The sequence below is a fragment of the Leptidea sinapis genome, chromosome 1 (assembly GCF_905404315.1).
Source record: "Leptidea sinapis chromosome 1, ilLepSina1.1, whole genome shotgun sequence".
Taxonomy (NCBI): domain Eukaryota; kingdom Metazoa; phylum Arthropoda; class Insecta; order Lepidoptera; family Pieridae; genus Leptidea; species Leptidea sinapis.
The window spans coordinates 15,513,849-15,536,644 of NC_066265.1; the positions used below are offsets into that span (position 1 = coordinate 15,513,849).

At 36.1% G+C, this 22,796-nt stretch overlaps 1 protein-coding gene across 1 annotated transcript; it reads left to right on the top strand.

The window, feature by feature from the left end:
- Positions 1-2,729: 2,729 nt before the first annotated feature.
- Positions 2,730-21,147, top strand: LOC126965386 (D(3) dopamine receptor). Its single transcript, XM_050808964.1, has 5 exons — positions 2,730-2,914; positions 17,127-17,666; positions 18,410-18,569; positions 19,255-19,425; positions 19,929-21,147. Exons 2-5 carry the CDS (start codon positions 17,299-17,301, stop codon positions 20,448-20,450), a joined length of 1,221 nt encoding a protein of 406 aa, XP_050664921.1. The 5' UTR covers positions 2,730-2,914; positions 17,127-17,298; the 3' UTR covers positions 20,451-21,147.
- The last annotated feature ends 1,649 nt before the right edge of the window (positions 21,148-22,796 follow it).

The window sequence follows — 22,796 nt, forward strand, 5'->3', positions numbered from 1 at the left end:
GAGGCGGGTTGTTACCTTCCCTAAGATATACTCGTATGCCAGAAGCAATGGCTGCTCCATGCGTCATGGTCGTGAACAGATGATTTTTTTATGACAATAAGGGACGAGACGAACAGGACGTTAACAGATGGTAATTGCCCTGCTCGTTACAACGCAGTGCCGCTCGGGATCCTTGAAAATCCCAAAAATTCTGAGCGGCACTACAATTGCACTCGTCTTCTGAGACATAAGATGTTGAGTCTCATTTGCCCAGTAATTTCACTAGCTACGGCGCCCTTCAGACCGAAACACAGTAATGCATCCACATTACTGCTTCACGGCAAAAATAGACGCTGTTGTAGTCTTCCAAGCTTCTCCAGTGGGAGGCTTCCCACTGGTGAAGCTTGTGACCTGGTCGGTCCTGTCTTCGGGAATTTTTGTCTTGTATTTTAAATTGATAAAATACCATTTTAAATTATCAGTTTAATAAATTACTCCCATAATACTTAATCAATTCTTTTTCTTTTTTTACTCTTCGAAGTGAGTCAAAACGTTTGAGTAATTTTGGTGCATCACTTTACACACATTGTGCAAAACACCTATCCAAAAGAATTTTGAAAATTCAATACTAAGACGATCTATCCGATTTCATTTTATGTATGAAAACTCCTTGATACAAAAAATGTTAAGTTGACTTATAAATTTAAAATTAAACTGCAAAAGTAATAATCGACCTCGTAAAAGAAAGTCACGAGCGTTTAAAAGAAAGATTCCCTACCGATGCGAAAGATTTAATTTTAGAATCATTGTTATAGCTTACGAAAGTACGCCATGTTTCACAACTGTATTGAAATTAATATTGTCATATAACGTAAAACAATAACGGCTTTACAAATAAACCTGGTATATATTTATACCGGAGCCTATACCAAGAACATGCAGAATGTTGTCTATCGGCCGTTTTCAATAACGTAGCTCTAGTTACGGATACATTGCTGTCAACGTTTAATGACAAGATCTTATCTATCCATAGTTATATCCAATATAGTTATAGTCCAATGCTTTATGTCGATAAGTTATTGAAATGTAAGTAAGCGTAAAAGAATAGATTTGTCTACCTATAGTAAGTTAAACTAAGGATAGATAGCTTATTGAAAACAGCCGTCTATCGCTTAACAACACCCTTAACAATGATAATTCTGGAGTTTACCGAATGTCAAGTAGTCTTGCAAAGAAATGCGAAAATGTAATACGTCGGAATAAACCAATCATAAACAAAATGTCTATTTGTAAACATTTTGAATATTCTGGGTTTTTTATTGGGTATTACTTTATACCAAGTTTATTTGTAAGGCCATAGTTGCTTAGATTAATCAACAGTCGAATTTCACGATCGGTCATCACGTCAAAATGCAAAATATCACCGCATCACAATGTCTCTCATTTCAACAAGCACACATTTCGTAAATAAAAAAATTTGCCCACACAGCAATTTTAAACAATCACCTGCCTGATCACACAGAGAGCACTACCATCTTAAAACCGGCTCAGCTTTTCTCGACTTCCTATATTGGAGATGTCCTTCGACGGCTGATTGCCACTTTCCATCAGGTAACCCACTTTCTCCCCCTTCAATATAATAATTAATGTCTGTAGGTCCGACATGGTTAACCCTCGAAAAGTAATTTTATGCTCTCGCAATAGACTGAAATCATGACTTTATGAGTCAACGCCAAATAAACTTTATTAATTTTGGCTTAAACAAAGCGGTTTTGAAGCAACGCTATAGATATTATTTTCTTTTAAATTACTGAATCTACCATGTCCGGTAAAATTAGAGCCCGTGAGAAGAACATACAAAAACTCAACGGCAACTCTTTTCAATCAAATAGAGTATTTTACAATGGCAGTATTAATACATAACAAAATTGGTTTGCAAGTTGCTGCATTCAATAGATGAATCGTGTTTAAAGTTAAAAATGTTTTCGATACCAAATATTTCATAAAAACCAATAAAGAATAAACTGTATAAATATAAATAATCGTATATTGGATGCATCAACCTTTAGAGCTTGAATTCACTGTTTGTGTGAGGATGCTTGGTGTACATGATGATTAAAAGACTATAGTAGATCCTATATGACTGGATCGTAAATATGACCTTAATAATGACACGCCCATCTACCGAAGCACGTAAGTCTCCTCACCCTATTAATAAGAATTTTCATTTATTATATTCTATCTATACCTTCACTACCTATACGAAAATTCATATCATTTTGGTCTAATAGGTCAATCGCACATCTAAATTTCACAACAAAATGATATCTTAATAAAATCTTTGAATCGAAAAACACCAAACCCACTGTTTTATAACTAAACGTAAACGTAATTAAACTATCAACGAAAACTATGTCTCGTTTCACTTGAACTATTTCCTATTTGCGATCAAAGCACTGAAGTGGAATTAAAAGCCATATTCGTGAACCGTTTAAACCTGCAACACTACACATTGTACACACAACGGCCCGTAATGAAAACTAAATAATAAATTAATTAGCAGGAATCCGGTATCCACAGCCCGACAAACCCTTAATGCCCCACGAGACAGGACGCTTGTCCGAAGCGTACATTAAAAACAAACTTTCCCCTTCAATGCCACCGCGAAAAACGTCGACCTTAGCGTTCGCGACCCACGAAGCCCGAAGGCCACCCAACTAGACGCACCAGCAAGCAGCCGATAGCCGCTACACTCATCAGTTTGTCCTCCACCACCAAACTGAACGGACGTGTCGGCAGCACATAATAAAATTACTCGCAAGTTCCGTGAAAACTTAAAAAACGTGCTCATAGTGTGTTTAATTCGTGTGATGCGTAGTGATCGTTACAAGGGAAAGTACGTATTCCGGAGAACACCAATGGAATCGCCGCTGAGGTAAATATTGACAATAGCCAGGCATTGACGATTGCCACGCGATTTGCGATTGATATCCGCTCCACGAGTATTTACAATGCTTTCGATTCGCGTTGATGGCTCAGCAACAATTAACCAATTCAATCCTTAATTTAAAATCGATTTCTAAAACTTAATTCGAAAACAATTTTATTTTAAAAATATTTACTTAACAATCCCACTTATCTTTAATTGATAATCAAGCATTTTAATAAACTCTTCAAACAGACATCTAAAAACTTACTTCAACAAAGAAACACAGCGAATATAGTTAATTCAAAATACTTGCGTGATAAAGTAAACATCCTAGTCTTTAGCATGTAACGTTAATAAATTATAACTTCAGTAATTATCTTATATGCTTAATAAAACATTCCCTTCAACTATTACGCCAATTCGCACAGCCGACTTAATAAGAATCATAAAACCCGCAAAAAGAACAACATTCATAAAAAGAGCAATATATTTCAGTAGTCCTTACGTAACCAACCAGCCGGCGAGATCCCACCCTCGCTTATATAACGAACCGATTCGAACACAATTTTCCTCCTGCATTCAGTTTTCGAAACGGTTTTAATGTAATTGTATATTGACCTAGGTGCCGGTGTACTAACACGCTTCGTTTACACACGATTTATGTAATAACTTTCAAATTAAATAAGTTGGCGCGTCGGGCGAAATTGCAAGAGATACGCTGTAATTAAAACTGATGGCACAGCGGCGAAGAACAATGCTGCAACAGTCAACACGAGTGGATTACTCAACGCGATGATTCGGAATAAACACTTACACGGCCGTCTATGACTGCGACTAATTAGTCAATTGAGCGTCCTTTATACATACATTTGTAAAATTAACATTAAAGAGTAGTTTCTTGTACTCCTACCATACTACTATACTCATAGCCTGAGAGCGGGTTTCTATTTACTAATAAACTAAAATACGCAAGAAGTTTTCCTTGAAGCAAACGCAGTAGCCTTGAAATACAAGCCAGTGGGAGGCTCCTTTGCAACGGATGCCGGCTAGATTATGGGTATCACAACGGCGCCTATTTGTGCCGTGAAGCAGTAATTTGTAAGCATTACTGTGTTTCGGTCTGAAGGGCGCCGTAGCTAGTGAAATTACAGGGCAAATGAGACTTGACATCTTATGTCTCAAGGTGACGAGGGCAGTTGTAGTGCCGCTCCGAATTTTTGCTGCATTGTAATTGGCAGGGCGTATCAATTGCCATCAGCTGAACATCCTGCTTGTCTCGCCCTTATTTTTATATAAAAAATACTACGCTCAAATTCTATAAACATAAAAATAACCATTATCCTGTGACAACAATGATAAGCTAACACAGCGTATAGTATCGTTTGCTTTCGCCGTACAACGACGATGTAATATTAAACAGAGCATTCAGAAGCAGGTAGTCGGAACATTCAGAGCGAGATAACAGCGGCCCGATCGGACCAGCAGCTAATATAATCCCAGTTTATATGAAACGGGGCTGAGTTAGCCCTTTCACTGGCCTGCATTAATAGATTTGGGACACAAGAGTATCGATTTGATTGCAAACTAGCCTTATTGTTATGAACCTATTGGAAACTCAATTAATAGACTCATGAATTCATTCAATAAAAACTCTCTCGTCTCTGTTGCTATTGATTTAGATTTTAATATAAGTTAAGTAAATTAGCACAATTTAAAAATATAATAAATAACAGAATTACATGTTCTATAATGAAGCTTATGAATTCGGTAACATTAGTCTTTTTTTTAATGTTCTTTTTCAGTAATAGTTAGTTTATTAATCGTCACATTAGAATCTTTAAATCTTAGTGAGAAATATCTAAGGAACAACTGTTTTAGGGTATATTATAAGCTACTTGTATGTACCTAGATTTTAGATAATTGTTCTGTTTCTTTCGCCAAATAAAGAAAATAAATTTCATCTTTTGCAATTCGTATACTTGATAACTGATCCGAATTTTATCTACTTTACAAAGGTAAGTGATAAATATTTGAGACAAATATGATTTTATAATGCCTAATAATAATACCTTTTTTAATTTAACTTACACAATAAAATCAAAATGTTATAGTAGTTTGGTGCATCACTTTACAAAAGTTGTGCTTTGGATACAAAATGCTGAAACTGTAAATATAGATTTATCTACAGTCTACACCCATGCTTTAAATCTTCTATTAAACATTCTAAAACAGTTAGCTTATTGCCAACATTAAAACACCCAATGTCCTAATAACCAATACATCAACCAAACGAGTGTTGTAATGAAATTCAGTACAACATTATATCAGCCGTTTTCATAATAACACTCCTTTTGATGATATTTTGGTTACTAGAACTGGCTTTTTTAATGTTAGCAGTAAGCTAACTGTTTCAGAATCTTTTATAGAGGATTCATATTATGGGTGTAGATAAAGTCTTGTATGCAACTGTTGATAATTAGGTATTGAAACATGATTGTGGGTGATAATAGTATCTCATGAGCTAGTATTATAACTTATTATACAACAGTTGCATAAATAACTATTAAGAGAGTGGCAATGAGTTTTTTGCCACTTCTTCAAATCTCAACTTTTTCGAAGTCGTGGAAACACTTTGACATTCATAAGTGTCATTTTGACCTAAGAGAATAAATGATTTTTCTTTCTTTAAATAAAGACCTTAAAGGGTTCAAACCACCTATCTTAAGCCTCGCATACAAACGTTATGCAGTATTCAAAGAAAGTAATGTAAGTTTCGTAAATCTCGTCATATTAGCTCCCCGACCGACGGAATCGGCTCGCGACCATGACCTTCTGTATTATTTAGGGTACCTTTTTTAAATGTACGGTTCTATTTATATCTTAAATAATACTACGATTTACGACTATCCATCTATCAATTCCTCATCAAAATGTAATTAGGCTCACAAATCGATGACCTACGTAAACTGTATTAGTATGGAAAAAATATATAGCTTAGTTATATAATATATGTAATAGTACAGCGTGGTGCTACAGATCCAACATTGAATAAACACACGATTAGTGTTACATACCAGTGGGAGGCTACTTTGCACAGGATGCCGGTTAGATTATGGGTACCACAACGGAGCCCATTTCTGCCGTGAAGCAGTAATGTGTAAGCATTACTGTGTTTCGGTCTGAAGGGTGCCGTAGCTAGTGAAATTACTGGACAAATATGACTTAACATCGTATGTCTCGAGGTGACGAGCGCAACTGTAATGCCGCTCAGAAATTTTGGGTTTTACATCCTTACTTCCTTACATAAATCCTTTGATTACCTTCTTGCAACTCTATTGCGGATGGAATAGAATAATATTAAAAACGCGATACAAGAATAGGTGTTGATCGTAGACGGGTGTAAATTTGAAGTTGTATGTATTTTTTAATGCTGAATCATAATAAAATAATAATAAAAATATATATTTAGGGGTGGGTGACCCTTATCAATTAGGAGTATAAGTTAGTTTTACTGTAAAAGATAATATTAAAAGAGTTTATTGGAGTAGGCGTTATTTTGCGGAAATCCATAATTATCCATTTGGATATGGCATTTGCCAGAGTTTGGCGATTCAACATTCATGAAGATGCCTCGCGTAGAGGCGAAACACGTGTCGAATTGTTTGAAGAGGTATACTAGCGGTATTTACATTCAAGAAAACTCAAAACATTTGGATATTAAAAACGTTGATTAGAATATACCTTTCACTTGACCGTTGGCTTTTATTTGAAGCGTGTTTTAACTAAAAAAGTTAGACAGTCAAACTTTGTTATCAAATGCCGAATGACTTAGAACCAGAAGTAATTCACTGTATTTGTAATAAATTATTGGTTACGCTGATTCTTAACACGGTCACAATAATTTATTAAAAACTTCTTGAAAATAAATAACTACTCAATAAAAATGTATAATTGGCTATGCAGATACCCAACTACATTATACAAATATGATACAGAAGAATCGCTTTCAAATGAATATATTTTATCAATAATTATTATAATTGGTAAAATATACTCATTCAGGCAAGAATTATAATTAGTCATACCTATATAATGAACGTTTAAAATATGTATCATATGTATGAAGTCTAATGTCTTATATCTTATATAAGTATTAACGAATTGCTCGATTAAAAGAAATACAGTTAATCTAGGAATAGAGTGGACGGAAATTGGCAATATCTGAAAGCAGTAGAGGTTGAAAAGCTATCAGGCCGGCATTCAGTATCATATAAAAACGATATATATGTTACCCTATACACTTTTCTCGTTGGCTTTTAAGGAACACTAACGTAAAATTTATATAATTTGTGAATGGTATAACGCATCACTAAATAACGAAACCATATTCATTTCAGCGATTCATATTCATTTGGTACAACTCGTGATCACTTGTTTATTTAGCATATTTTAGTCAGCTACTCGCGTTAATCGAAGAAAATACCATGTGCAACACACGGACGAGTAAAAAAAGAAGGACTCCGCGCCGTGATATAAGCAAGTGAAGAACCGTTATGCTAGTGTGTATGTGCGGTTACGGGCGATACTAGTTACACAATTTTTTCTCCCTTAAATAATCATATATGGCCACAAATACTTATATAGTATCGTTTTTACACTTTTTCTTTTCACAACGCACGACGGCATTTTTAAAATATTTTATTGAGACGCAAACTGATCTGTCACAGACGATGACAATTCTCATAAGGGCCGCCTATCGGCCTGTAGTAGTGTGTGTGCGTGGGGCTATGTATTTACACGTTACGCTTGTTTTGGTGCTACACTGCTATGTAAGGTGACAAGGAGTCCTTATTTTTTTACTAGTCCGTGGTGCAACAGTACGGACTTAATATTATTGGCATAACATTTTTTATTATATTTTCGTGGCGCACACTAAACTTGCTTGCTTCGTATATGCAATCTGTAGACTGCCTACCGTTGGTAGGAAGTTAACTTTAGCACTAGTACTATATTTATTTAGGTTCATAAGAAGTTAGGCACTGCCAAATTGCCTGTAAGATATGCACGCCCCAGGTAATGGGGGTGATATTTAAGGTTGGGTTGCGAATTACAAAAACTATTTTAGGCGCGTACGAGTTAGTACGGACGCTTGCGATTTTACTATCTATGTATAAACATATCTAGATGTACTTATTAGAACGAATTCGACCTAAATGACGCGACTCACATAAAACATCGCGAGTCTATATCATATTGTGGAACCTAATACTCAATGTGAGCCCGACGCGATGGACGTTGGCAATAACTGGAGCTGCTCGTTATAGGAAACTCATTTCACGGCGTCTGCTCACAAATATTAATTCACACTGAACGAAATTTATTCATTTTGATGCCAAAGTACACGTGGAAAATTCTTTATAGCGGTCCCTTATGTGTCCGTACGTACGTAACCGGCATCCTGCGTAAATTTTGATTGGAAATAACCTTCACGCTGTTGGTTTAAAACTTAATAAAGATTTAATTTAATACACCTCTTATGCAAACCTAATACCTTTAATATTAGTAAAAATACTATTATTTTTATATGCTACATATTGATAGGTTTGAAGTCTATGCCAAGCCCTAAACAAAATAAAACTTACCTGCTTACTGTTATGAAATTCCTACACTAAAGAATAACCGTCGTAAATCAATTAACTGCCGTTTTCAATAACCTATCTATCCTTAGTTTAACTTACTAGACGTAGTCAAATGTATCCTTTTACGCTTTCTTACATTTCAATAACCTATTGAAAGATAGCATTTTACTATAACTATATTGGACATAACTATGGATAGATAAGATAGATAGATCATTCAACGGTGACAGCAAAGTATCCGTAAGTTAAACTGAGGGTAGATAGGTTATTGAAAACGGCCACTAAAGAACAATGCAAAACAGTAGAGAACTTATGTTAAAAATATCTATAATTCAAGCTGACCCAGCAAACGTTGTATTTTAAATGGCGATACAAAAAAACTGTTGCTCGTAGATGGGTGAAAATTTGAAGTTTTATGTATTTTTTAATGTTGACTCATAATAAAACAAATTAAAAAAAAAATCAAAAAAATTGAAAAAAAATCGTGTGGAGCACCGTTAACATTTAGGGGGATGAAAAATAGATGTTGTCCGATTCTCAGACCTACCCAATATGCACTCAAAATTTCATGAGAATCCGAAAGCCGTTCCGGAGGATTTTAACTACAAACACCGCGACATGAGAATTTTATATATAAGATATATACGACTAATACAGGTTTTTTAGCATTAAAAAATACATACAACTTCAAATTTTCACCCATCTACGATCAACAGTGACATTTGTATCGCGATTTTAATATCGGCAATACGTTTGCTGGGTCAGCTAGTATGAATATACATTTTGTGGTCCTGAAAAGGACCTTTTGGTTTGCGTGTTGTGTGCTTCTCACATTGTACGACGACGAAGACATTGGATTTGAAAAGTCTGAGAAAACACCGGTCGAAGGAAAACATTTACGAACGCTGCCGTAACGATTAGAGGTATAAGATTGGCCTGTATATCATATTCATGTAATAATTTACACGTCCAGAATCTAGGTAGACTGTGACAACTGCTGTGAACACGTCGGAAAAAAATAGCGGCGAACAGCAAAGTGTCAAACATATCGCGAGTTTAACACGTAGCTGTCGTGCATACTAAAGTAATAAACCCGGCCTGTTGTCTTGTGTTGCCTAACAGCAAGAGGTTCTATCTATAGAACTTAACTTAACGATAAGAGGAATATGATTGTTTTGTATACAATATGCATAAATACCAGTGGGAGGCTCCTTTGCACAGGATGCTGGCCGGATTATGGGTACCACAACGGCGCCAATTTCTACCGTGAAGCAGTAATGTGTAAGCATTATTGTGTATCAGTCTGATAATAAATACAACATGTCAGAATGCCAGAAGCGGCCCCATTCGAACGACAAGTGACAATTGACGCGGCTGTAACGCTGTGTAATAAAACGTAATTAATCACTCGAATAAATACGACAAGTGTAGGTTGGTCGTATAACAAATTAATAGTTAGAGAGCCTTCGCACTACATGCGATCCGAATCCGAATCGTACCCGTGAAAACACAGTCCGAAGTAGTCGTAGAACTATTTCTATGGTAGTTTACGCACTAGATCCGGTTTCCGTCATCCGATTTATTTCCGTCAACCGTTAAAAATAGTTCTACGACTACACCTGACCGTTCTTTACGGTTACGGATCGGATTCGGATCGGACGTTGTGCGATAGCGCTCTTAGGCGTTACTTTACGGAGATCAATAACTATTTAAAATGTTATAAATGATGAAGTTACAAAAGATGTAGCCTCATCTGTTGCTGGACATAAACAAAGAACAAAAGACGAAAGATAGTCCAAAATAGTAATGAACTGGTACCACATATATAGGAAACGAAATTGAGACAGGGCTAATAAGCGATGGAGCGACGCAATAGTAGAAAGAGCAGGAAAGTTGTGGTAAAGAATTGCAAGAGATAGGAGCGAGAGGAAATAAATCGATTAATAATTAATATCGAAAATTATGACCAACAATACCAACAAAATACTTTTATTTAAAACAATGAAACATTCACACATACTAATAAATATAATTTATAAGGAAATACCCAAACAAAGCTCTAAATAAATAAATAAAATAGAACAATTATGAATTTTAGTTAGTCCCGCTAAGTTTCATACATTCACTCCAACACGGGTTTCGAGTTGAAATGCGTGTCGAAGTGATCTAAGCTTATCATCACTTGTAACATATTAAATAGTTGGTCGCGTTATGTTAAGAATATCTCGAAAGACAACAGATATGTGTGAGTCGTTGAAGGAAGCCAACGTTACTGACAAGATAAACGATCTCGAACTCTCAAAACAGATATTGGAAGCGATGTCTCAGAGCAAATACGAAACAATATAATGTAGGGCAGAAAGTGACTAAGTAGTTAATCTTAGATATTTTATACGCCTAAATAGAGTCTCTTGCTGTTAGGCAGTGCAAGACAATAGGCCAGGTTTATTACTTTAGTGTGAATAGCAGCTACGTTTTACACTCGCGATATTTATGACATTTTGTTGTTCACCGCTAATTTTTTTCGACCTGTTGACAGCAATTTGTTATGTTTTTAAAGTGATAACCCTCACTTCTGGGATTAATACACAAATAAAATTTTATGAATGATGGGGGACTCCAAGCCACGACCTCTCGCGTTCGGTGCGAGTGCTCTCCAATGACCTAACCGTTCATAGGTGGTGGTAATTTTAATTATGTGTTACAAAGGTCTTATTACTAAATTACGGTGAATACCGTATGCGAAAATATGTTTCGCGGTGTTTGTAGTTAAACTCTTTCGAAACGGCTTAACCGATTCTCGTGAAATTTGAGTGCATATTGGGTAGGTCCGAGAATCGGACTATATCTATTTTTCATCCCCCTAAATGTTAACACCAAATTTTTTTTTTAATATTTTTTCAAATTTGTTTGATTATGAGTCAGCATTAAAAAATACATACAACATCAAATTTTCACCCATCTATGACCAACAGTTACTTTTGTATCGCGATTTTAATATCGGCAATACAACGTTTGCTGGGTCAGCTAGTAGTTATATAAAATTTGTATAAATTATAAAACAACCATTCTATGATGTAACTAAATTAAATGGTAATATTATTCCATATTGCCGATTCCAAAAAATAACAATAATCGTAACTAGAATGAGATTAATTAATTAGATTGTCTAAGAATACGCAATTATTTTTTAAACTTTTTAGTGCATATTATATCTATTGTTTTGGAATAGTGTTTTTGAAGTCGGTTGTTTGTTTGATGTTTTTTTTGCCTGTCTGTATGTGTCTACAATACTTTCGTTATCTGGCCTTGTACCTATCCTAACAGGGATCCACGGGATATTTATGGAATAACGACAAACAATATAAGAAGAAATAGAGCCTATATAATAATTTACTTTGGATTTAGTAACTAAAGAAAATATTTTAAATGCTTCCTTTTATAGCGATATGAATTCCTTTAGTTTGAAAGTTTCATATTTATTTATTTTTTTACTTTACGAAACGTTTCTTTTAAACTATAATTTATATATTCTATAATACTACATCGTAGCAAATTCTACAATGTTATATTAAGAATGTAAATATTCGAGTTGTTATTACCAGAGTAATTCAAGGCTAATGTTACTTGATATCAAAATAGCCATTTCAGCCACTTGACCTTATTCCATTTGACATTCCGAGACATTCCGTTCGACTGCTGAATATCTCATAACTGCCCTTATAAGCTAGTTGGCCTCCTTCACCCCCCCACCCCCGCGCAACCTTCGAGCCGAGCCGCTCGCTGCATGAATCAGTAATGTCACCCCCGATCGGTCATACTCCGAAGGGAAAACGACCGGCCAATCACGAGCCTTTAAACATCGCCTCTAGAAATAAAATCACCAGTTACGGGAACAATTACGGTTCATAACTTTACATCTCATCACCATACCACACATTGGGAATGGAGCGACCTATTATTTAATAATACATTTTAATGTAAAATATTATATCGTATCAAAATTTTATTAAAAAAAGAAGCCTGCTGAGTTTCTTGCGCCCGTTCTTCTCAGGCATACTTTTTCGAATGGGTAATAGTTTAAGACTTTCAATAAGTGATTTAAGATCCTATTTTCACTAAAAATATTTGGATTTAAAATATCATGAATACCTCGTACGACAGATACTTCGTTCGAGTTCAATGTATCAAAGGGCCACCTCGGTTTAATGAAGCCTTTAGTAGCCGAAGGGTGAGTCGATCTGGTCTTTAAACAAGCCATACGATTGACGTTCTAATAGTTAGGTTAATCGTTAGGATATTTATTAAATATCATAATTTATTTTTACATTTAAATACGTTCCATGACCCACATTACTGATATTTTTTTTAAATCGCAAAAACAGGTTTATAGTCCCGTCAATCTAGACCAAAAAAAGTGAAGGTGCATAAATTCGCAACCAGCGGTAAATCAGTCAAATTGTCCAAAACATAATTATAAATAGAATTTTTAAGTTTCTCATCACTTTCGTGTATGGAAAATTTCTCCAGTTCAGCAAAACGGTAAGTTTTGTAATAAAAGTACCCCAGACAAGTTTTTTCCGTACATTTATAATTATGTTTTGAAAAATTTTACTGATTTTCAGCTTGTTGGGAATTTATGCACCTTCGAATTTCTAAATTGACCGGATTATTAAAAATATTCTATGACAATTGGTTTGCAACCAGAGTCTAATAAAATGATCTATCAGTTACTTACAAATTGTAATTTGTAAGTATGTTCAAGCGAAAAAGGTTGTATCTCTTCCATAGTTGTAATTAATTTGTATATTCCAAACAAAGTTACGATGAACAATAGAGCCAATATAATCTTAAGTACCTCAATTGATTTAATTCCATTAGCGTTATTTGCTGAGGTTAAATGATAAAGGCAAAATGCCGCCGACTGTAAGAATTCCTCGTAGTAATGAGTGAGGTCATGTTTAAGTAATGATAATTAATACACAATTAATATAGAAGCTTAAGAGGAAACATTAGCTCAGGTCTTTTTTAGATTTACGAATTCTTTTCGAGACAATCATCAAGGCGATAAAGACAACTGCAGCTCTGGTTGAAATCGTGAGTTGAAACTCTAAAATCAAGGGTTTATTCTCGGCAATTTCCTCCTCCAAAATTTAACCAATCGTTGTTGGAGAGTGAATGGGAACGATTCTACTGATTTTTTTTTTGCTTTTTGTTATCGGATTTGAATACTAGGCCTCTGTTTGTGACCTATTTGATGAAGTTTTAAACACTGTTTAAAGTACTCTAGCGCTTAAAGAATAGAGAGACACAGATAATAATGTTATTTGAAAATAAGTTTTATAAAGCGTTATAAACCAAAGAGAAAAGAGTACAGAACGTTGTTATGGAATAATGGTCACAAGTGTATCCTATTAAGCTAGCGAAAATCAAAATAAAATGAACAGGAATGTGAATAATAATCTGCGAAGGCCTGATCAAAGTACCTTCGCAAATGTCTAAATGCTACAAAAAAGAACTAGAACGAAAAATATCTTAGGTTTTATTATTATTTATGCCTGTCTCGTTTAGAACAATGTGAGATGTATCTGGTTCCAACTTCCGTCACGTGCTATCGTTGACCGTTCAATGCACGACACCCTGCGGTGGGTGTAGTCTCCAGAAGACTCTACGTTTAACATGCATAATAATTATAAAACAAAACGATAAACTGCCAGTGCATTCGTTGAAGTTGAAGCATTGCTTAAAATTGGGTCCTTCTCAAAACAATTAGCAGAGAATTGTGAGTTCATTAGTAAACATAAGCTTCAATTGCATCAAACACGCCGCCACAAAATTAGTAACTCGATTATGTGTATCCGCTTTAACAACAAACTTCCCAGTAACATCCAGGACCTATTAATATGTAAATTTAAAAATATCATTAAGCAAATTCCTTGCAATAAAAGCCTTGAGATCAAAGCTGCTCAACTTCAGTAAGCTTAAATTAAGTAGTGTATATATAATATAAATGACGATGTTTTCAAATTATTTATTTCTATTTCTTTTATTGCCAAGACATCTATGAGTGATATATACAGATATACTTACAGAAATTTGAATGTTAAAAGGCATTTATTTTCTCAAAATTGATTCCTTTAGAATTCTTTTTGATGTCATTTCTTATACTACTAGATACTACTACCGCTTCGGAAACAAATGGCGCTCTGAGAGAGAAGAAGCGGCGCAAGAAACTCTCCCAGCATTCTTTTTTTTGCGCTCTTTTCAATAAAAATATACAATAGGTTAGGTTATCATGCCATAATTATGTAGGCTGGATACTGTTTTTTTTAATAAAGACATTAGGATCATATTTGCACTAGGTATTCGTGCAACAACTGACATTAACCGCAACGACAATGGGGAAGGCCTTCACGCGCATCGATCCGTAAATACCGACAGCGGAAAGATCGACCCTGTTACACGATATTATGTGAATCGAACGCGGCTACCGCACTTACAAAGGCAATGTCGCGCTATTGATAGCTCTCGTTCAAATGTTTTATCAATCGTGTATGATGTTCGCGTACATAACTGGCAATTTAAACCGAAAGAAAGTGCAGTGAAGTAAAATGTATGATCAATTGTGTAATAGAATAGAAATAACCTTATTAGCAAGCACAAAAAACAGACAACGCCCTACATTTACAATATTGATAAAAAAACTTAAATATTAAATACGAAAAGGCACTTTGCGGTGATTCCTTGCTAAAAGAAACTGATCCAGTACATATTTGTGTTACTGCACACAAACACCAACACAACACTACTTTTCGCAGCCTCTCGTGACATTTGCTCGTCTAATAGTAAATGTAGCAGATTTTCCTAATTACTGCACCTAAGATTATTCGTAAATTTTTTCTGTTTATTTTCACGATTTTGATTCCAATCAAAATATATAAAACTCTAGGCGGGCAGAATCAATTAGGTACTATACTTATTATACTTTGGATATACAAACATAAAATATTGTTATAAATGACCTAAAGCTAACCACAGCCGGTGCAATTTTAGTTAAAATTCGCTGAGAACAATTTTCATTGTCTATTTTCTCTTCAAGGACTTTGGAATCTGTAGATTTCATATTTACGGAATCTTGTATTAATAATATCTTGCAAGCTTTTTGTGCGGTTGCAATCTTTGAATTAGGCACATCGACAATTATATAATTTATTATTCGGTGAACTGGTCAGTCTGTGGCTTCACAAAACAAACAAATATGCTGAGATTTACGAACCAAGCGATAACATCAAAACTTTTCCATTGTTGCTGGCTGATAATTTCCTGTCAAGCCGTCAATGCGGGCAACGGGAGCTCGGGGCGGCTCGACGCATAGATGCGATTGCTTACCGATGTTGCATATCAATGAGCAGGTGATGGGGCCCGCCCGCTTGCTTGCTACATCGCACAATTTCACTCGACAACCGTCCTACTTACGGACGTGTTTATCTAGCGCTTCAGATATTTGCTGCGACCACTAATTCAACTATTAGATTGATTATATTAAACGTCCTAGAAGTTTTGCTCATCTCAATTAAAAATCATTTATTTTGTTATATTTCGTCGGAGGCTTCTTTGCACAAAATACCGGGTGGGTATTAGAGCAGCGCCTTTTTTGCCATCAAGCTGTAATGTGCAAGCATTATTGTGTTTCGGTTTCGGCGCCGTAGCTTGTGAAATTACTGGGCTAATGAGAATTAACATCTCATGTCTTAAAGTGACGAGGGCAATCGCGATGCGGTCAGAATTTTGATTTAATCAAGAATCCTAAGCGGCAATGGATTTCAATGGACAGGGCATATCATCTACCAGGTGAACGTCTTGTTCGTTTTCGTCACTTTTTTTCCTCATAGAAGAACACATTTGTACTATTTGTTTTATATTATATCTAATCAAAATCCACGTATTTTGAAGTCTAAGTTCATAAGCTTCTTAAGAAATACAATTTCAAATGCTATGATCGTTGGTTGCTCTGAGATCTATAAAGTTTTTGTAATTAAAGTAAGTATTTGTTTTTAATACCACGAAAGGATGGAATTCTATACCAAATTTCCAAAACGTATGACACTGTTTTACCTACTACTACAATATTCCAAAATGAAAACCAGCTATCACAAGGAGCTCACGTTACAAAAGTAAATACTAAACGGCTGCACTAATAGTGTTGTTTAGTATAAATGTAATTCAATAAGACTAGGTATATTGTTATACACTGGAAACACTATAACATGATAGCAAAGACAAAGAGCATTAACGTAAGCTTACTATAAGAAGCTGTGCTCGGAATATAGAATTTCAATTTCAAATTTCAATGGATGCTCACGAATATTGATCAGTTTACTTATAAAACAAGTTTGAATAATTTAATTGCCAGTTCATTGGTTCATTCTGTTCAAAATCCCCTTCAGACGAGAAGTGACTAATTTCAGGAAAAGTATGGATGAAACATGGATATAATGTGTCCCAGTTGCATTCAGTAATCCTTAAAGTCAAAAATCAGAGTAGGTATAACTACTGTTATAAGACATTTTGTGTTTCAGGTACCGCAGATGTTTAAAATAAATCAGGAATGTGCGAACCAAGAATGTGCTTAAAAACCAATAAAAGTGCGATTTTTGCGATCGTGACGCTGAATGATGTAATGCGCGTATAGACGTCAGCACGGCGTTCAACGAGTCCGAGTGGGGTTCGCTGGCCGCGACCAGCGATGGTATGGACTTTGTACTGGGGAACGGCAGCGATTGGAATGCGACCGAAGCGGGGCCGCCTACGGACCTCTACAACTACTGGGCGTGGAGCATCATCGACGGCTCTCTCATGATCCTCATCGTCAGCGGGAACACCTTAACTATCCTCGCCGTCACCTTGAGTCGACGGCTCTCCTCGCTCGTCTCTAATCAGTTCGTGCTCAACTTGGCCATCTCAGACCTGATGGTGGGCCTCACGCTGCCCTACCATCTCGTGTTTTACGTCGACGATGACTTCGGGAAGATTAAGTGGTCGTGCTTGATGAGGTTCATACTCATAATACTAGCTTGCCTCGCGTCTATTTACAACATCATAGCTATCGCAGTGGACAGGTAAATACTATTTATTATTCCTAATACTGTTTTTATAGCTTGTATTTTATCATTGTTTTCGTTTACGGCGTTTTGATCAAAACCAACTAAATTCATAAAATTTAAGCATCTTATAAGAACGTATCTTCTCTTTCTAAGATTCGATCTACATCTAGATGTTTCCTCTAATGTAGCAAGAGAGCATGGGTGATGACTTGGACCCGAAAGATTATTCGCCATAAATAAATCTTGACAATAGCAAACAAAATCGATTATACATTATGTTGTTGGAATTTATAATTGTACTAGCTGTAAGCTTCAAGCAATATATTATTTAACAAAGTTACATGAACCTACAAGTTGAACGAAGTTGTAATATAACAAGTTAGGCAAGTAGGAACAGTAAACTTTCAAAAACAATAATTGGAACTTTCTGGGAACAAATTCTCCACCTCCCACTCATAAAGTAATCTCATTTACTTTCTCAAAACAGTTTATTACCTACACACGAGTTAAAAGTCTATTGCGATGTTGGTACGATAGATGATATTGAGGCAGACAAATCATAGGAAATTAAGTCATTGGATTTTAAAGAACCAATAAGCTTGATTTAATCTGCGTTCGTGCAAGGAATAATAAATAGAATGCTAAATAAATCAATTGGTATATTCAACATAATAAATAATTTTATAGCATAAATTTCACCGCATCACGTGACGGTTCGGAGGTACTTTTCCCTAATCAAATCACGTTAAACTTTTCAGGTACATAGCGATAGTTCATCCTCTACACTACAGCCGGTACATGACCAAGCTCGTAACCCGCCTGTTGATGAGCGCGACCTGGTCCACTGCCGTCTGTATCAGCTGCATTCCAATTTTTTGGAACGACTGGCACGAAGGGGCAGCATGCGAAATGAATGTGGTATGTATGATATATTTTATGGTATTTTCTAATACATGGATTATAAGTGCGAATCTTAATTTGTTATATTTTATTTGATAAACATCTTAATCAAATAAAATATAAAGTGCATTATATGCTGAAAATGTTAAGGTCCGCAGCGAGCGTGATATAACCGAATTCCACGTGAGCGAATTCGCGAGCAGAAGTTAGTATCTACATTTAACATTTCGCTTAAAGATTTGACCCTATTTAAAGTTTTCAATTTCTGTTAATACTTCAAGTTTATTTACTCTTCTGAAAATTTAAGAGACAATTTAGCAAAGGACTAGTTGGGAATGGTAAGGCGGGGATATAAAACCTCGTATCGGTAAATCGTTCAGCAAACATGATAATGAATATTCAACTCGTGATAAACACTGATAACGTGTCAATAACAATTTGATGCCTACAATGTTCCTTGGGTAAACAATCACCAAGTAATTAATATTAATGATCACACCCTGGATGAACGCAATGTATGCGCAAGGATGTTTATTGACTCGACTAAACGCTGTAAAATCTACTCTACAAGCCCCATCCCATACCAAACAAATAGCTTAGATAAACATGAATTTGTTGATAACGTATTGAGACGTCTTATGGAAAGCGGACCTAAATCTTCCTGTTTTAACTGAACAGAACATGTTGTGTATGTACTTTTCAGGTAGTTCCAAAGACTTACACGACGAGTATTTTGGCGCCAATGTTTTCCCTGATATGGATGGTGATGTTCATCTTGTACTGGCGGATATGGAGGGAGGCGACATGTCATGCGAGAAGGATGAGAGCAAACACGTGTTGCCCCACCAGCGCTAACGATTGGAAAAGTATTCAGGTAATTGTGACCAGATCGTCATGTTATTTTTGCTATTTCTGGATAGAACATAAGGACTTCTACAAGGAATCTAGATGCGTCAGGGGTGGCAATGACTCTGCCAGAGTAGGTAAATCCCTCCCCAAGCATTCTTACTTACACCGAGTAGGTGTCCCGTACTCCTGTTTGTCCAACTTCTCCATAAAGAAAAGCCGAGCTGAGTGTTTTAAGAGTGGGCGACGGGTGGCGATAAAAGCTTCAGTTGTACAATGTAGGGGCTCATAGGGGAAATAATAGGAATAGATGTGGCTGCGCCGTTACCACTTCTGAGGCAATATAGTAATAGACACTGTCAGGTGTGAGATACAGACGGTGACAGACAGCGGAGATTTAGTATGTAATAGAGTTGTCATTGGTTATCCTTTGGGCAAGAAATCAAAAATGAAGATAGATAGAGGGTTCGGTGACGTAAATTATATTATATATTGATAGATATAATAACTGTGTAACTTGTAATGTTTCAGGTTGTTCTTCTCGTCCTCGGCTCATTTTCACTATGCTGGATGCCGTTCGTGGTCGTGGCGTGCGCTCAAACGTTGCCCATCGTCCGACTTTACAACCCAATTGCGTACCGTTTGACGTCATCACTGGCAATGTCAAACTCTGGCATCAACCCTCTCATATACGCCTGGAAGAACGCCGGATTCAGAGCCGCTTTCGCAAAACTATTACGGTGCAAACGACCCGACACTTCTGAATACCGGGGCTCGCCTGCGCCGGACAGAAAACGGGGCTCGGTGGCACTCCGCGAAGGCTCAATCAGTCGGACTACGCCGATAACTGGTCTAACAAGTTTCGGCGGAACACCAGCGAGGCTTGTTTACGTGGACAGAGAGCCGGATACTTCACGGTGTCGGATCATCGAGAACGCCGGCTACACGGAGTGCGACCGAGGGGACTCCAACCCGTCGTACGCCCCGGAGGTACCGACGCCTGTCCACCGCCCGCCCCCCTCCCCCGCCCCTCGGACCCCAGATGTAGTGTAGTGTTTATGCGTAAACAATAGAAGTCTGTGGGAAACGTGAAACGCTTCTAGTTATTTAAATTGTTAGAGAACTAATGTGTCTACAAACTAAAAGGGTATGGGATTAGTGAACATACTGACGTTATTAACACTTGTGATCAACTACATGTTTTAAAAATAACAGTCACGCAAAATCGTCATGTTTATAATACGTTTTATCATTAATAAATCGATTTCTTTTTCGTGTAGTCTTAAAACAAAATTTTAACTATGAATACACGCAGTATTATTAGTAATATTTGTACAACATTTGCAAGTACTTTGACGATTTTTAATATGTACATAAAATTAAAAGTAATCGGGTAGTTTAAAAATTATTTATCAAAAAAACAGCCCTATCACCAGAACGAGATGTAATGAAATAAGTAAAGGCATTTTGAAGGCTCTTAAATTGAAACTGAAGGTGCGTGTTCACATCACTGCACTCATATTCTTTTAGTTTGCAGAAAGAAGACATTTGGTGGGTCATACTCATCGCATACGGGTACTTCTGACACATCTGTTCAAGTTTAAGCTCAAATTTTTAAGCTTCGATGTTATCACTTCAATGACAAATAAATTATCAGCTATAATAGAGATATATTGATATGTATATAAGGAATAATGCTCTAGATATAATTAAACGATATTTGATGTATAAATAAATACACATAGAGACAGATGTTTTTAAATTTCACAAATCGAATATAATATAATATAAACAATGTTTCAAATTATTTCTAAAATGATAATCTTATTTTTATGTATAGATGCGACTGTTTATGCTTGTAACATGATTCCATAATAATAATATACAATCTGACATATTCATCATTTTAAGAAAATAATAGATAATATAGAGTAAGAGTTATCATACATTTTTATTTGAATAAATGTGGACAACGTCGAATACTACTTTAGGTTGATTGCATATCAACCTAAAGTAGTATTCGACCCCACGATCCAATGGAGTTTCGAAGCACAACTTGCACGTAATGACACGCAACTCCTCACTCTGAGACTTAAGATGTTAAGTCTCATCTGCCCAGTAATTTCACTAGCTACGGCGCCCTTTAGACCGAAAAACACGCTGGCCAGCATAGGTCTGAGCATACACTTAGAATAGCGTATAGACGACTTGACAACCCGATAATGCGTGAACTATCATATTTGTCAATGTTGTTGCTGAGTTTAATGACTCGGCTTCAGTAACAATAGATTGGCTTTTCTATCTTGCTGTCTCCATCTCCGTTAGAGATGTTATATATAAAAGCTATGCAAATATAAATAAATTTGTATTATAATGTTGCTAGATATATATTTTATATAGATCTATTACAGGGGTCACCAATAAGTTTTTTTTTATTTAAGACGAGGACAAATGAGCGTACGGGCCACCTGGTTTTAAGTCATCATCACCGCCCACATTATCTTGCAACACCAGAGGAATCACAGGAGCGTTGCCGGCCTTTAAGGTAGGCTACGCCCTTTTTTTGAAGGTCCATGTCGTATCGACCCGGAAACACTGCACAAGGAAGCTCATTCCACAGTTTTGTAGTACGTGGAAGAAAGAAAGTAGTCTCGCTCGGGGTCCATTTTTAGATATAATATGACCACCGCGGTCCGCACATTATTTTATAGAAAAAACTATTTATTAAACAAATTAAGTTACTGAAATAAAAAAGGGGTATGTTTCTAGGTATATCAATGAAAAAAATTACATTTTTTGTTAGGGACTATCTGTCTGAAGTCTGGAGTAAAATTGGTGCAAGCATTGACATAAAACCCTGGAGAAGACTGAGCACTGATGAGTTAGTCGAGTTGGAAATTTATTCTTAATGAAGTTCATCTTCGATAATGGTGTTTGCTCGTTACCGTCTGCCTTTCGAACATGAAATTAAAGGTTCCGATAAAAAATCCGTTCTAAGAACATTGTTGTCGGTCGTAGAAATGTTCAGTTAACAAACTTTTACGGAGCCACGAACCACCCTTCACAAAATGCAGATGTACTTAAGTGCGGATTGCAAGGAACCCATCAGCGCAGTAAAAAATAACGATTCTAAAGAATCTGCAATATCCGAACATTTGCTTAATGCCGGTACCAACCATTGGATTGAGCTGCACAACCCACAAGTGATTTCTGCTGAACACAAATACATCCCACGGTTTGTTAGAGAAGCTATAAAAATTAAAAAGCATCCTAACAATTTTAATAGGGAGGATGGTTTTAGACTAACGCAATCATGGAATCCCGTGGTCTCTCTACAGTACAAATGCAACAAAAAGATCCGAAAGTATGGACGTCGTCAGTAGGGTGTCGTGAATTAGG

Excerpts from the sequence above, each read along its gene's own strand:
- LOC126965386 (XM_050808964.1), top strand. The coding sequence starts at position 17,299 with ATGGACTTTGTACTGGGGAACGGCAGCGATTGGAATGCGACCGAAGCG. Across the intron at positions 18,570-19,254 it reads CAGCATGCGAAATGAATGTG|GTAGTTCCAAAGACTTACAC; the intron begins GTATGTATGATA and ends TGTACTTTTCAG. Across the intron at positions 19,426-19,928 it reads ACGATTGGAAAAGTATTCAG|GTTGTTCTTCTCGTCCTCGG; the intron begins GTAATTGTGACC and ends GTAATGTTTCAG.